At 31.2% G+C, this 17319-nt stretch overlaps 1 protein-coding gene and 1 long non-coding RNA gene across 2 annotated transcripts; one reads left to right on the top strand and one right to left on the bottom strand.

The window, feature by feature from the left end:
• Positions 1–3527: 3527 nt before the first annotated feature.
• Positions 3528–4630, top strand: LOC143252907 (uncharacterized). Its single transcript, XR_013029237.1, has 2 exons — positions 3528–3656; positions 4009–4630. It is a non-coding gene; the product is annotated as an uncharacterized LOC143252907 (long non-coding RNA).
• Positions 4631–5664: 1034 nt separating this feature from the next.
• Cisd2 (CDGSH iron sulfur domain 2) lies at positions 5665–16923 on the bottom strand. The gene is made up of 3 exons (XM_076505753.1): positions 16621–16923; positions 9945–10141; positions 5665–5918 (listed from the first exon to the last, which is right to left on the bottom strand). Exons 1-3 carry the CDS (start codon positions 16622–16624, stop codon positions 5829–5831), a joined length of 291 nt encoding a protein of 96 aa, XP_076361868.1. The 5' UTR covers positions 16625–16923; the 3' UTR covers positions 5665–5828.
• Between the last annotated feature and the right edge of the window lie 396 nt (positions 16924–17319).

Here is a 17319-nt window from a genome sequence, read left to right as displayed (position 1 = left end):
TTGTTAACACGACAACATGGCGTTTTGACAAAATCAAACTGTTTCAGAAAAAAATGCCAAAAGAAAAGTCTTTAGAATTAAATTTTACATGAAGTAATTGCAAAGACGAAGGAAAAGTATGATAATTGTTAAGTTATGTTCTATCATTTTGTTTCACATGTACGAGGGCTGTTCAAAAAATACGCGGACTGTTTGAATTGCGCAGCCCCAGTTGGTTCCAGGGGAATCCGCTTGGTGTCGCTAGGTTCGCACAGATCAGCTGATTACGACGCCATTTCCCGATTGCAGATATCTTCATTTGTGTATTAGCTACGCGGTTTTAAGTGCGATTTTTTTCGTTTGGCGGATTTCAGAATGAATGACCTGAAGGAGCAACGACTTGCTGTGAAATTTTGTGTTAAACTTGGAAAATCTGCGACTGAAACTATTGCTATGCTTAACACGGCTTACGGTGATGTTGCTATGAAGCGTACGGCATGTTTCAAGTGGCATGAACGTTTTAAGGATGGTCGACAGTCCATTGCAGATGGACGTCCTTCCACGTCAACTGACGACCCACACGTCGACAAAATCAACACTCTGGTGCGGGCAAATCGACGTCTTACTGTCAGGGAGCTTGCTGAAGAGTGTGGGATATCAGTTGGATCTTGTTACGAGATTTTGACCGAAAAATTGAAGATGCACCGCGTTGCTGCGGAATTCAGCTTTCAGAACTCGTGAGTTTTTGGCCAAACACTCGATCACTGTTCTTCCCCACCCCCTCCTACTCACCTGACCTTGCTCCTTGCAATTTTTTCTTGTTCCCCAAACTCAAAAGACCCTTGAAAGGAAGAAGATTTGAGACGATTCCCGAGATTAAGGCAAATGCGACGAAGGAGCTGGAGGACATTACAAAAAAAAGCGTACCAGGACTGTTTCAACAAGTGGAAACATCGTTGGGATAAGTGTGTGCGTTGGGGAGGAGAGTACTTTGAAGGGGTCATAGACCTGTAACTTCTAAATAAAGTACCTTTTGTTTTATGACGTTAGTCCGCGTATTTTTTTAAGAGACCTCGTAATCAAATAGGTTTATACTTTCGGGTAGTATGTATAGAATAAAGAATTAAGGTGGATATCGTGATTTATTTCAAGTTATATTTGGCCTAGAAAATCAGTTTTTAGGGTTATAGAAGATTTTAAAAAAGTCATGGAAGTCTGAATCACCGAAGGTGTAAGAATCCTGGTCTAACGTCATATGATGAGTGTATATGTGTGTGTGTTGCCTACCACTTGTATTTTTCCAAAGTTTTAGAACAATTCAAACGAGACATAAAAAGCAAGCTAGACTAAGATTACTGAGCCAGAAAATTAATTAGTTTTCTGCTACTATCAGCTAGGTAATCAGTTGCATTTTTTCTAACCTCGAAATATATATATTCACAAAAAAAGTTAATGTAATACAGTATATTTGGTTTATATTTCAAACAATTAACAAACACAATTAAAATGTATTACATAAGAAACAGTTTCCTAGTATTATGGTAGTTTCATGTTCATTTTACTTTTCGATTATAACAGCCACAATGAATAACTCAAAACTATACAATTCTGAATAAAGTAATTGTGCATACAAAAATGTAGAGAAAATCCTTATTATGTACTAAACTATTGATATTATATTTGTAAATGATAATTTATACACACATGTAATTAATAAATGATAATTAATACTTACATTCTAGAATGTGTATTTGAACACCAATGCTTTTTAGCGTGTATAGTTATGTTACTGAGGATTTTTAATCGATATATATATATATATACACTCATATTATAAATGTAACACTAATTCTGTACCAATAAATATTTGCAAAATCATATATGGTCTAACATGAATAACTAGAAAAGCGATAAAATGTTTTACATGCAACTAATCATATATCCATATTTGATAGTGTGTTTCTATATTTCAAAGAAAAACATTGATTGGTTTCTAAAGAACACATTGATCTTCGTTCAGGTTTCTAACGTATTATTTAGATGAAATTCGGAGTACGCGATATTAAATACATATTTTTTTCTTACCTATTGTATGCTCTTTTTTATATGTTTGCATGCAGTATTACATAACGCAAAGTACTTTCATGAAGAATTAAGGCATTTACTATACATTTACGTGGATTCAAGATTCGTTTGGGCTGAGTTCTTTCACTACCATTTATCTTTACACACATACTGTACGCGAACGTACAACATTAAGCAAGATATCGTGCAATGAACTTCTTTTATTTCATATTACAAAGTAATATATCTGTCAGTAGTTATTTGATAGATAGAGATATGTTTATTTGAATTGTTTTCGTACTTTTTGTTTAATGTTTATTACCTTATTTAATTTAGATTTCACTGTTCAGGATTTAAGTTCAGCTGTAATAACGGGAGAATAGTATCGACTATTGTAAGAAAAAGAGTAATTTGGTAAGTCTTTGAAAAGGATGAGTTATTCTCGACAAAGAATTGAAATTGTTGGATTTGGTCACTTAAGTGGATAAAAGGTGGTATATATATTACTCAACTCTTTGCACCTTAATGTTATAGAATTCTCATTAAGTTGCTTTATTAATTTATTCGCTCTTAGTTCTAGCAAATGTTGAATACTTATTTTTATTTTCTCAGTTATTATGTAGCCTGAATAAGTACTTTAGTTTACTTTCAGTAAATGATGATTCCCAAGAAGTAACACACATGGTGGTTTGGGGTCTCATTAATACTAATGGTTCCCTTCACTTTTGGACAAAGATGTAGTTACACCTTTCGCCCTTCCTCTCCCATCCAAAAAAAAAAAACATTAAGAGGAAAAATGAAACTTTAACGAGGTTAAGTGGCAAAGTTAAAAACGGAGTAAGTCATGTCTGTTGTTTTTTGAATTAAGTACAAAGCTACACAGTGGGCTATCTATGCTTTGCCCACCACGGGTATCGAAACCCGGAATTTAGCGTTGTAAGTCCGCAGACATACCGCTGAACCACTGGGGGGGGAATCACATGGGTTGACGCGAGAAAAGATTTGACTCAAACAAGAGATATTAAATATAGAAATACAGGTAATATCAAATATTGAACTTTAAAATGTGTGTGTTTTTCGTATAGCAAAGCCACAATGGGCTATCTGCTCAGCCCACCGAGGGGAATCGAACCCCTGATTTTAGCGTTGTAAATCCGGAGACATACTGCTGTACTAGCGGGGGGGCAAATGTGAAACGTTCTTTTCACTGTCACATTTGTTGGTTTACATCAGAATAGAAACAGGGTTTAAATCATTAATGTGCGAAGCGTAAAATTAGTTTTATGACTATTCGCATGTTCCGATTCTTTTTCTAGTTGTTTTATTGTGCTTTAGAAAGTTAAATTTCTAGATTTGTAAAAGATACGCAGCAACTTCGTTCCATTGGTAATATTTTATATTGCTTATGTTATCGTAACTTTGTTTACAATACGCTTGCGCAAATTCCTAAGTCTCATGTTGTTAAAATGTCTATGCGTTTGTGACGTAAACATGCAAGTATGTTATTTTAATCACATTTGCTTAACTTTGCATAGTTTGTTTTTAGTCTACTTTGCGAAAAACACAGTGTGTCCTGATGACACTGACCTTTTCTCTTTATTGTACTAATCCAGGTATTTATTATGACGATAAACGATATGCTTGTTTTATTAATCGTATTTTGAGTTACAAAGACCATCGATTATGTTTCTCTTATGCCATTCTAGGAAATGGTTGCCTGTTTGAATCGATTATAGATTTTTTTTAAGATTTGGTTTAAAATTTAAGATTAAATTAAATATTTAAGATTAAATTATAATTACTGGTTTTGAGAAACACATAAAAGTTTTACATGCATATATTACGAATGAAACTCTCGAATTACACTTCCAAAGGTAATATAAGTAAACAAATTATTGTTTACGCTACTTGTTTATTGGATTTCATAATATTCGCGCGTATAGCTGTCCATGATTTTTTTATCAGATAGACTAGACGGAAGACGACTAATCAACAGCGATAATACATGGTACTTTCAACTTCCTCATTACTTTATTGACAGAATGTCGACCTCCTCTGCAGAAGTAAAATTAGCAGGGACAACCATGGAAGACCTTGATCGATGTTCAGAAGGAATGATATTGCTGGGAAAAAACATGTTACGTCATGTTGTAGCTAGGGAAACCAAAAGATGTGGAATTAGTATTATAATAAACGACAGAAGGCCAATCGCAACATCAGAAAAGGAACTATCCTCTTACACTTTTAAAGCAAACTCTCTTCAGTGCGAGGTCAGTCTCGATGGGCCCATCCTCTGAGCTGATAAACTAATGCTCAATGAAACTTTTAATCACAGTTTACAATTTTGGAACCAAGTGGGACTTCTAATATATAGTTATTTTGACTCACTAATAAAATGAGGTTTGGATAGTTTGCTAGAAAATTTATCAACTAACTGTTATAGTCTTCCTACTAATAATGTAGTTACCAGCACTTATGCATAGATTTGATTTTAATGTCTTCAGTAAAACATGGCACGTAAGTTCTCAGTTATTAGTAATGGCAATTGATGTAAATAATATAATTAATAAAGCAAATTGAAATGATAGTCTGAATCATAATTTACGTTAATATACTAGTTAATATTTCAAATTATTCGAGAATATTGCTTATGGCATTGATCATGTTCCTGGAAGAAAGCAAAAACATAAATTTGAGATGATACTCTTCATTTTATATTAAGAAGGTTTATAAGTTATTATGCAGTAATGGATGCATACATGAGAGATTGATCTACTGTCTAAGAGATAACTCAAAGGTTGTCAATGTTTAGATCTATGTTCAAGTTTAGCTTTTCAGCTCAAACAGGAGACAAATGGTTTATTATCCACTTGCACAACACAAATATAATATATGTTCTGTATATTGACAAAAAAAAAAATGAGATTAACCAGAGAAATAAATTACAATTTTTATCATGTCATGTTTTTCTTGACAAAATTCTGCAAGAGTGTAGTGAGGGCATTGTTTGTACATCATAAACAACAATAAAAACAAAAATAAGCAGGCATTTATTTTTGCAAGTAAATTATGTGATCTTTGAAACTGTTTTCTGAACCATTTGTGATTTCATCATTTTGCACTTTTGTTCTGCATAAATGAATGCCTCATGACTTATTCTAAGAAACAAAACATGAAAATCCCTTCCAATGTTTACCACATGAGGGTTTGTGGAACTTGCGTAATTTACTTCATGTTAAGATAATTAATGGTTTATTTTTAAAACAGCAGCTCTGCTTTTATAACATGTATATAACTTTGCAATAACTGGAAAAATAAACATTAAATTTAAACATTTATATCATTCTAGATCACTTAATACCATATTGCAACTAATAAGATACACATGTTAAAAAAATAATAATATTTCATTTCTTAATGTTTCATTAGTACATTATTTGGGCAAAAAACTTTGTTTTAAAGGAAGTACAAGTAGTAATGTTGTAAAGTACTTTTAAGTACTTGTACATTTCTTTTTAATATGTGCACTCATTGTTCAATGGTCATTTATATATTTAATGCTCAAAATACATGTAATTCGTTTTTTCTCCACATGACTTAAGGAAAAACAGGATGAATTAATAGCTTGGTAAATCTTCACTTTATTGTTACATACACATACCAGTTACTTTTTCCATTACTATAATGCTAAATTGGATTTATTCAGTAGCCTTATGCATTTTTATTAGCTAAAACTATCAATCAATAAAACTGGAAAGATGAAAATATATATATTTCTAGCTGCTTCAGACATCTTTTCTCTTCACAATCAATGGTCCAACATTATCTCCAGTTTCATTATTATGTTCATTGTGGCTACCATCACAATAAGGAAACTGCAAAAGGAATGGATAAAAAAATAAGTACAAATCAATATTACTATGGAAGAAAAAATTAATATATTCATATATATATACTTTTGGTATAAATCAGTTATTTTAGATTATTTGTGGTATTTTATAGCTTTCTATTCTCACAAAAATTATCTTAATGGTGAGTAACTATCACAATCAGTAACTGTGTGGATATGTAACAATGTAGCTCCCTAGATAGTACTTTTACTACTTCCAGAAACTATGATGTAACAAAAAGCACTAAAACAGATTTGCTATTTAGTTTGAACTAAACAAAAGGAGATAAATACAACTTCATATAATGCACTTTCTTCTTACTATTAGCCAAAAAATTAGTGCAAATAAAACAGTAGTACAGAATTTCCTCAAAATTTAAAACAAGTTCCTATAAAAATGTAAAAATAAGTTGGAATGCAGAAAAGCAAATATTTATAGAACACAGACAGAAATAATGAAATATTACACTCACTAGAGGGAAAGATAAAGAAGATTACATCTCATGTTTTTTGTTTCTTGTTTTTAATCCACGAAATATATTCATTTTCCTTAGTTATAAAAGAATATGGATGAACCCCGAATTCCTGATCAAGAAAGCCAACTAAAAACAATGAATTTCCTCAAGCAAAGTTAAATTTCTTGTGAATGCAAAAATGCAATATTTTGATGCCTATAAAAGTTATTTCAAACATTTGAATGCTATCTTTAAAAGTTGTGTGTTAATGTCTTTACAAATTGTGTTAATAAATTAGTATGCAGATTTATTGTGCATAGAAGAATAATAATAATACAACTGTAATATATAGTGTACTTACTGGTCATCAACATCAAGGAAAATAAAAATATTTAGAATTATTCTGCACTTCACAAATAGATTTTCAATATTCAACTTTACTGGAAGTAAAAACTTGCATATAGAGAGGATGTAAAGGTTGTTGTTGCATATTTAGTATTATTATATTAAGTACTTGAAGTGAGGTAGGATATCACCCCACTTCTTTTTAGGAGGGTATGAAACTATCCTGCTGCCCAACTATCAGTATTTATACAGATGCTTATAACTATGCTTTCTTCTTCCTTTTGCATCAGAACAGGTGGCAAAATGTGACACAAAGTGACAATCTGAATAAGTATACTATAAACATTCAGAGTGCCAATTTCAGGCTGACACATGTTGGCTTATATTACAATTATCACAAACCAATTAGGGTTTTTTGTTAGTTTGCTTTTTGAAATTGAAGAATTTCACAAAAAATCCTGCTTCCTCTTTTCTCCAACTTTATGCACTGATTATATTTTAAAACTGTAAATTTATTACACAGATATTTAGAAAGAGAATAAACTGTAAATCCAGACAAAATATTTTAGTTTTCTTCCTAACATTAAATACTGGTTGTTAAAACACTAACAGAGAGATATACAAAAAATATCAACATGCAGTATCGACGTTTATAGATTAGTCATGACTATAAAACTTTTCAAAACATCTTTAAATATTATAAACAATTTTGCAAAAACTTTCTTATTCTAGTTTTCTTCTAAAAAAAATCTGGATTTAAAATAAAGTAAGCAAATACTTATAAATAACATCTGATACAAACATTAGAATTTACAAGTTGCATTTCAAATGACAAAAGTTTGCAATTTTTTTTAACCAAAAAATGACCTAAAGTTTGCAATAAAAATCAACAGGCTGCAATTTTTTTCCCCAACACTTTTTAATTTGTCCTCATGAAATTCCAAATCCAACATGTGTTAAAACTGCATTTCTGTTTATTGTTCTCCACAAGCCACTTCCAAAGAGGTCTTTTCTTCAATACCAGTCAATTACAATGGATAATAAGAAGATTCCCCAAAATTCTATTTATATATTCTGTATAATATTTTACAATTTATGGTTTAAATGTCAAAAGTTGACAAATATTAAAACACCAACAGGCTTAAATAGTTTTCATGGAATCCACTAATTAAAACCAAAGTGATAGAGACAGAACTGGAGAAGTAACAAGATATACTGATATCATGAAACGAGAATTAGTATCTTAGAATGAAAAATTAATTTGTCTTCTCTAGAGGTTATAACTACTGTGGGTATGTCCTCAACCTCTATTGCATCTTCTTTTGTTGTTTTTTTCCCAAATATATGAAAGACAGAAATCCTATCATAATTTTCTCCTTGTTGATCTAATTTTCAGTCATCTTTGATTCAAGAATGAAAAGTATAAAATATGATAAATCTATCTGTTCTTGCTCATTGACCAATGCTGAGATCAGAATACAATGAAATATTGTGGTTTACGACAATAAAAAAACATTTTCTACTGTGTTGTTCTTTCTCTGAGAAAAAAAAAGAAAAAAAAATGTTTGTTAAAGAAAGAAACAAGCTAGTTAGCTTATATATAACACCAGATAATTTATTATTTATCCTTATACAGATTTATGATGGAGTTATTTCTATAATTTATTATTTATTTGAAATAATAGTTTGTAAAGAACAAGTCCCAAGATAGAAAGGCCCACAGCAAAAACACAGATGGAAATTAGGTTCAGTTAGATTTGTAGTAATATCTCAAATGATTATTCAAGCATATGAAATTATATCTGTATTTACATCTGTAACAACAACAACAAGCACAAGAAAAGTACGGCTTAAACTCATTATTGAAAAAAAGATGTAAATACACAGTTAGGTGAAGAAGTTTTATTTTTCATAAATACTTGATGACAAGAAACCCACTTGAAATAAAAATTTGGCTCAAAACAGTTGGTATGGGTATTAACACTTATTGATAAGGAGAGAACAACATTTCGACCTTCCTAAGTCATCTTCAGGTTAAGAAAGAGAAAGTTTGCAAGTGCCCATTGACAGACAAGTCTTGGGGACAAAAGTATAAACTGGTATGGGATTGTTGGGGGCATTGCAGTTGGATGTTGGGTTATTAATTAGTATAGGTAAAAAGATGTTCCTTTATATTGGTTTAATTTTGGTTTTAGTTGCTTTACAAGTACAGCTTCTCTGATTTTGCATTTAATTATATTTGTTTCCCCATTTAATATCTGGGCAATTCCTATGGTTATGTTGTGTTGTGTTTATTTGATTTTTGATTTGCAGTGTTCAAAAATGTGTAAAAGGTGTTTTTTTGTGTTCTTTGAATCTAGTTTCCATTTTACTGCTTGCTTCTCCAGTATAGAAGTCAAAGCAGTTGTCACACTGTATTTTATAAATTATATTGGTGTTATGTTTATCAGTGTAGTTTTTACATAGTATGGACTTTAGTGTTGTACCTGGTTTTTGAATAAATTTGGTGTTTACTGGAATATTGTGTTTTGTTATAAGTTTTTTTCCAAATGTTGGTTATTTTTTCGCTGATGTCGGGAACACATGGTATGCAGAAGTCCTACTTATACAGCAACTAAAACCAAAATTAAACCAATATAAAGGAACAACTTTATACCTATACTAATTAATAACCTAACAACCACCTGCAACACCCCCTACAATCCCGAACCCGTTTATACTCTTGTCCCTAAGACACGTGTCCATCAACAGTCACATTCAAACTCTCTCTTTCTTAACCTATAGATGACCTAGGAAGGTCGAAACATTGTTCTCTTCTTATCAATAAGTGTTAATACCCATAACAGCTGTTCTGAAATACCTTTTTCCATAAATAGTTTTTATCATATGCCTTACTATAGTTATTAGTTTTTCTTCATCTAAATATAAGTTCTTTATAAGAATTTAACTTTAACTACGTACTTTGTATAATCACATATACTTAAAAGTCAATTATATAAACATTAAAATGTGTTTTTAAAGGTTTATATCCAAAAATAAGTGTTACTACAGAAAATATTTAGACTACTTTGATTTTCTTGCAACTAATATTTAAACAGTAGCTAAAAAAAAACTATCATTTATTTATTAGTTGATAACTGTGAAGTTTGTGAGTTATAAAAACCCACAAAAATTAAATCATATCTAAATGGTATTACTATCTCACTCATTACCTTGCTTGATTTCCAACAGCGACAGAAAACTGTTTTAGTTCCAAGGTCTTCGATATCCATAGAATGCACCACTTTTGGGCAATCTTTCTGTATTTTCTTGTTTACATGTTTCTTCTCAGGTAATCTAGACACAAGCAAAGCAAGCACTACAGCAGTCACAGTCCCAACCCATGGTAAAACAGGAAGCCAGTCTTTCCCTATATCAAAATAAGATATATCACCTGCAAGAAATATCCAAACATACTGATACTGTTAAAAGAATAAATAAACACAACCTATTACTCCAGAAGACATAACTGGTTTTACTTGAGCAAACATTTTGCCATTACTGCTTCATCAGGGCAAACAAGACGCTTGCTAACTGATTTATGCTTATACGAGCCTGTCCAGCAAGATGGACTTTTTACAAAAAATATACAAAGAAATTGCATGCAAATGGGCAAGATTATACCATCTATACCAAACATATATGATTACATCAACTAAGTATGAGCAGTAACAATTAAAACTTATGCCATCTATCCCCACCACAACATGCATCTTACTTCTCAGTCACCTCCAAAACCTAGGATACATTTTATAATCCCACATTGTAACTTGTACCTCAGGATCCTTTTATTAAAAATGTATAGCATATTAAAAAAAAAAAAAAATTTAATTTCATGTTAATGCGTTTTGGTTTATGGCTTAAATATTTTATGGTTATAATATAATATATATCTTTCACAACCATTACTTAATAATTTTAAAAGATATATTCTAATTACATGAGAATCACTATTTAATATCTTAATTTCTTATGAGCAGTGATTGCATTAATTAATGTAATGAAAATTAATGCTTCTAATATTTAGTTTTTTTGTACTCCAACAGCTGATAAATCAAAACTACAATTAGATGCTTGTTATGAAAATAATAAACTAATTGAAAATAGTTTTTGATTACTTCACCAGTTGATTAATCAAAATTACAATTACAACTTTCAAGAACATAATCAATTAACACACTGTCATCATGTTTGTTTGTTTATTTGTTTGCTAAGTGCAAAGCTATTTAATAAGCTATCTGTTTCTACTCATTGTGGGAAAACTTACTAAAACTATCTACCACCGTGACTAACTTTGAACTGCTAACTAACAAAAAGGTAACTGGTTGGTAGCATTCACTATCAACTTTTTTTTTTTTCTGTTGCTGATACAGAGGTACTTGGTCCAACATAGTTGACCAACTCAACTCATCAAACACCCATCTGCCAATATCTAGCCCTGGCTCCCCAGGTACTTGTAACTCCCTCTCTCAAATTCTCTCAATCCAGTTGCATCAATCAAATCTAAAGGTAATCTATTCCACAGGTTTAACATTGTTCAACAAGTAAAACCATCTAATTTGCAAAACACTTCCACTCTGCCAAGCCTTAAGTTCATGAAACATGTTCATCCTATACCATTTATAATTTTAAACATTTCAACCAAATTAATTTTTCCTAGTATTCCTCCTTTGACCCTTTTCAATTCTTTATTTCTTAAAAAAAAAAAAAGTTAAAGACTGAACACAACAGTCTAAATGAGGCTTAGCCACAGATTTATACAAAGAAATAATAATCTCCTTTTAATTTTATTCAATATTCCTCTAGATACAACCAAAAATTATATTTGTGTTCCCAAAGGTAACAACATACTGTCAGGAAGTCTTAAAAAATAGATCAACCAAAACACAGAGATCCTTTTTCTCCATATAACTACTAAGCTGATGTTTGTCAGTGATAACTACATTTATAGTTCAGATTTAAACAGTATTACAGCTAGGATTTTAAATTAAAGTGCCAAAGAACATCATTTTATAACCAATAAAAATGACATAAAACAAGGAACACTCACACAACTTCATTCAATTTTTCAATCAAACTATGCAGTGTTTCTAATAAAATGTAAATAAAACCATTTGTGTAACAAATAGCCTTACCCCCCATTTTCTATCATACAGGTTACTGATTAACCATCTGTTTTTTACAATAAAGAAAAACTTAAAAGATTACTCTGTAAAAACTCAAACTTTATCTCAAAGTGGTTTATTTTTACATTCATACCCAAACAGCACCATAATTTTAGATTACAAGCAAACATCCAAGAAAATAGTTGCCAAACACAAAAAAATCTCAACAATCGTCTATTACAATAATTAGAAAACAGGCACTGAGCAAATGTTTCAACCATATAAACAGCTTGTAAACAAGATTTGCTTATTTAAAATATTTCATCTATTTCTTCTTTTGCATCAATCCTATTTTAAGAAGTGATTTTTGAAGTCTCTTTTGGCTGTGATTGTACTTTTCTAATATTTACATCAAACTTGATAATGTGTATACAGTAATACGAGTAGAGATGAAAAAAATTAAAACTAAACAACTAAACATTGTCATAGCAAGACCAACCAAAACCATGTACTGTAATGCCAGTTAAAGATCTTTTGATTGATTTTTGATGATAAATAAGTTACGACATACAGTTACGACAGAAAGTGTTCGTACCCTTGCATCCCGAGTGGATGTTTTCCCTTAGTATCACGATTAAGCTAATAGAAGTAAAATATATTATAAATATTATACTAACACACATCTGCATACATTTTTATGCAAATTAAAACAAATAAACTGTTTATAAACAAATAACCAAAAATAGGAGAAGCAGAAAGTGTTTGTAGAGTTCAGAATGTGCAAAAAAACTGACATTCCCATAAAAATTTTGTTTAGTTTGGCAAAGAAACTACATTATACCATTCCAGAACTAGACACTGGGTTCATAATTATTGGAATTTAGCCAGCAAAAAATGTACTTCCAGCAATTTAGCACCGTCTCTGTTATTATCTGCTTGGTCATCATGGCAAACGTGAAACAACTGTACAGTGATTTAAAAAAACGAATTATTGTAAAATACAAGTCTCGTGTGTCTCTCTTCAGTATTGCTACACAACTTAATGTGCCGAAATCTACCGTTCAAAGAATAACTGCCAAGTTTAAGCTTACAGGATCAACTGCTAACCTCTCTCATTCCAGATGCCCCACCAAAATTCCAGAGAGAACCAAGAGGAAGGTTCTCAGAGAAGTTAGTAGGAACCCTACTAACCTTCATTTAACACATAATGACATACAGAAACTGGGGTTGAAGTAAGCACCTCTACAGTTATGAACATGTTACACTCTTCTGGGTTCAAAGCATGTCATCCTCGTAGAACTTCATATTTAAAGCCTGTTCATTTAGATGCACGATTGAGGTATGCAAGAAAGCATGTAGATAAACCCTTTACCTATTGGAAGAGTTCTTTGATCAGATAAGACTAAAATTGAGCTTTTCAGCCACAATGATGTTCGCTATATTTTCCATAAGAAGGGGAAACAAAATTTTCCAAAGAATACCATCCCTACAGTTAAATATGGAGGTGGCTTGATCATACTGTGGGGTTCCTTCAGCTTTTCCAGTGTAGGCAGCCTTCATCGCATCAACAGAATCATGAAAAAAGAAGAGTATGTTGATATATTAGGCACTTATATCAAGAATGATGCTCGGAACTTGTGGCGTTGGCGTCGTTTGATCTTCCAGCATGACAAGGACCCGAAGCACACATTGAAACATGTGCAATCGTGGTTGCAGAGGAACCACATAAGTGTTCTGGAGTGGCCATCGCAGTCACCTGATCTCAACCCAATTAAAAATGTTTAGCATGAGTTGAAGACCAGGATTCATCAGCATCATCTGAAAAACTTGCAAGAGTTGGAGGCCTTCTGTAAAGACGAATGGAAGAAAATACCAGTAGAGTACTGTAAAATGATCATAGAGGGCTATGAGGAGAGATTGTGCGAAGTAATTCACCTGAAAGGCTACACAACTGACCATTAAAGTAAATGCACTAACACTTTCTGCCCTTCCTATGTTTGGTTATTGTTTATAAACAGTTTATTTGTCATTCAATTTACATAAAAAATTTATGTAGATGTGTGTTTTAATATAATATTTATAATATACTATACTTTCATTATCCGAATCGTGATACTTTTTAAGGTATGAGAAAAAACTACTCATGACGCAGGAGTATGAACACTTCCTGTCATGATTGTACATGAAAGAAAAAAATTAGAAATTTCAGCAAAGTCTTTCAACTCAAAGTAAATTATCTTTATCTACAAAAAGCCTAGACATCATATGGTAACAATGACAAGAGATGATCAATGTCTCAGTAATGATATCAAAATACAGGACTAATTAAAGAAATTTCTCCAAGATCAACCATAGAGAAAATGAAATAAGGATATAGAATGGAGGAAAGCATTTAAAGAAAAATCTTGAAAGAAAAATTTAGGGTTAAAAAAAATCAACGAAGACTTTCTCAAGGTATCAGACCTAGAGTCAAAGATCTATCTAAATGAAGAATGTATATGAGTACAGTGCAAAGGCAATAATGATAGGACAGTTAAAGCATATTAACTGCAAAATGAGAGAATGCAGAGTACTTCTAAGGGAAGAAACAATGTGGAAAGCATAACTGATCCATACACACACACACACACACACACACACATTTGTAGTAATTTACAGAGCAGGAAAATATTTAATTTTGAAATGAGCAGTTCTAAACTAAAAACACTGATATAGAGCACAATGTACACAGAATACTATTTATGTAATAATTTTTCACTGTAAAAATATAAATTGTATACACTATCTGTAACAAAATATAATAAAGTGTTTCCAGACATCAAAAAAAGCTAAATTTCCTATAAAATTAATGAGAAGAGCTGAAATACAGTGTTTCTTTTAAAAGTGAATCTAACTTCAGTAACATTTTGTATCAGTATACAAAAATGCAACATCATACCTAATTTCTAGTTCTTAAACTTTCAGGGTTGTGGTTATTGGTAAGTTGATAAACTTTAAAGGTGAAATTAAAACAGTGTGCTTCTAGCTGTATCGAGAATTTTCAGGTGTTATAGAAGGATCTAGGGCAAGGTATTACTGGACAATGCCTCATCTCCATGATTACCGACTCTTGCTTTAAAACAAACTATCTTTTGATGCTGTATTCCTATTCATAAATACAGATTTTTGTAAAACTTTGGTGGTTTGCTGTGAAATCCTGGCATTACTTTGATAAAGCATAAGATGCATACTTTGTGAAAAATTATAACCATAAAACTTGAATACAGCAATCAAGTAAAGTTGATCACCAAAATTTCTCTAATGTTTATAAATATACAAGAAGTTTTTGAATAATGTTTTAGTTGTGGGTAATTGCTTTAAATTTTTTTGTTTTTCAGATAAAATTGTTTTTTCATACAAATAGGTCTTTCATATTTTCTCATCATTTATCAAAATTTTTTTGTGTGTCTTGTATAGAACTGAAATGTGTTTGACAATTGTTTTATTGAAAAAGAACCATTTCTTTCTAATGAGATGCTAATTTTTTCCCCACCAGAAGTACTGAATTTTTTTGCAACAATCTGTGATTTCTCATCTTGAAAAAAACAAGCAATATTTACCAACCTAATTACATCCTCACTTTGAAATAAACTTTCAAGGGCTTCAAAAAAAAAAAAAAAAGGAATAAAAAAATAAATGGTAGATTAAATATAATTGGGTGAAACATCATCTGGTGAGACTTTGTACATATTCCACTATAGAATAGCTTGGATCAACTTGAAAGTTGAGTAAAATAGAAGTAAAATGACCTTGACATAGTGGTGAATAAGTCTTAAGTCATGAAAGCAATTCTCTGTTACTAACTGGTAGCAAAGTCCACACTACTTATAACAGAATTTTACTTATTCATCATATATTTGCATATCAAAAAGGGGTAGTTATCTGTGAGTAACTCATTAGTTAGGCCCACTCTCAATGTATAAATTTTTGTCTTTACCTAACTCTTAAGAGAAGTTTGACTAGTTATAAATGGTTCAGAAGGTCAACAATGATTCTGGGAATACAAAGGTTATGTTAAGAATACATATTAATATATATTTCTCTAAGGTAAGGTGGATAAGTCAAGAACTGATTGCTTCTCCACAAATACTATTAGAGCTAAGCTGAATAAATATACACGTACTTATCAGTCCCACTAATATTATAAGTAATATTCATAGTAAAGTTAATCTGAGCAATGCTTACATTCACACGTTTATCTATAAATAGGATACTGACAGCAACAGAAAAAGCCCTCTAATTTTTACGTGATACGTTTCATAGACAATAGGACAAGACACGTTTTTAAACAAATGTGATTTAGACTAACTAGCCTATAGTTAAAACAGTTGTTTTCTAACAGTAACAAGAGTGCTATTATTAGTAGTAACAAGTAACAATGTGATGGGCTTATGTCATAAAGTTTGAAAAATAAATTGCCATAAGCAACAGAGACCGACACGTTAAAAGATTTTAAGAGAAGTATAACTACATTCCTGAAAACGAAATGATACCCAAAATGTAGGCTTTAGAGAAAAATAAAATGATTAACTGACAGTGATACTTGTATCATGGACGTTCCCACGGCTGTGTCGACTACGTCCTACTCCGTTTCTTCGCTTAAAGCTAAAAGTTAAAATAATAAAATTGTGCAAAACAAGTAGATGCGCATGCATGCTCATACGAAATTACTATTATTAATATTAGTATCTAATAATTTACTTACACATTTTGTTACGAAATCAAAATTACCTCAGCAGTCAGTTTCACTAAAACTTAGTACAACTGCAAATTCAATCTCCAAGTTTTAGTTTTACCCAGCCTCAAACACGACACTTCTAGACCACAATAGTTGAATAGCTTAGAACAAAGTATAAAGAAGTTTTATGTGGATTAAATCCCAATGAACTTAAATACAGTAATAAGCTATTACAAAAGAGAGTGAGAAAGCTATTAAAGCTTTCAAAAGACACTCTAAAAATATCTATATACGTCTTGTATTTGTACCACAGATAAGAAACACGAGTATCTCACGATAGGGGAAAAGGCATGCCGAACGGTAGTTTGATTTTCAACAAAGCTAATTAAAAATATCAGTGATAACAAACATTCATAGAATAAACAATAAAAATATGCTCCATTTTTCTATCAATGTGGTATGTTCCCGAGCAAACTGATTTTCGGAAAAGTGTGTGAAATAATCTTATTGGTTAAATTTAACAAAATGAACACAATCTTTATTATAAAACAGATAAACAACAGCCTAAGGTTTGTGCATATGAGAAGACAATTGATTCTTACTGTAATAAAATTCAGAGTTTTCATTTGGGATAAATTTCTGTTCAACTAAACGCGCTAGTCTCAAATAACGTCTTTAATCGCGAAACTCTGGGTAGTTCACATAAGAAATTATATATTCGTAAAT

The sequence above is a fragment of the Tachypleus tridentatus genome, chromosome 6 (assembly GCF_004210375.1).
Source record: "Tachypleus tridentatus isolate NWPU-2018 chromosome 6, ASM421037v1, whole genome shotgun sequence".
NCBI classification, from domain to species: domain Eukaryota; kingdom Metazoa; phylum Arthropoda; class Merostomata; order Xiphosura; family Limulidae; genus Tachypleus; species Tachypleus tridentatus.
This window is presented reverse-complemented; position numbering and strand designations above follow the sequence as displayed.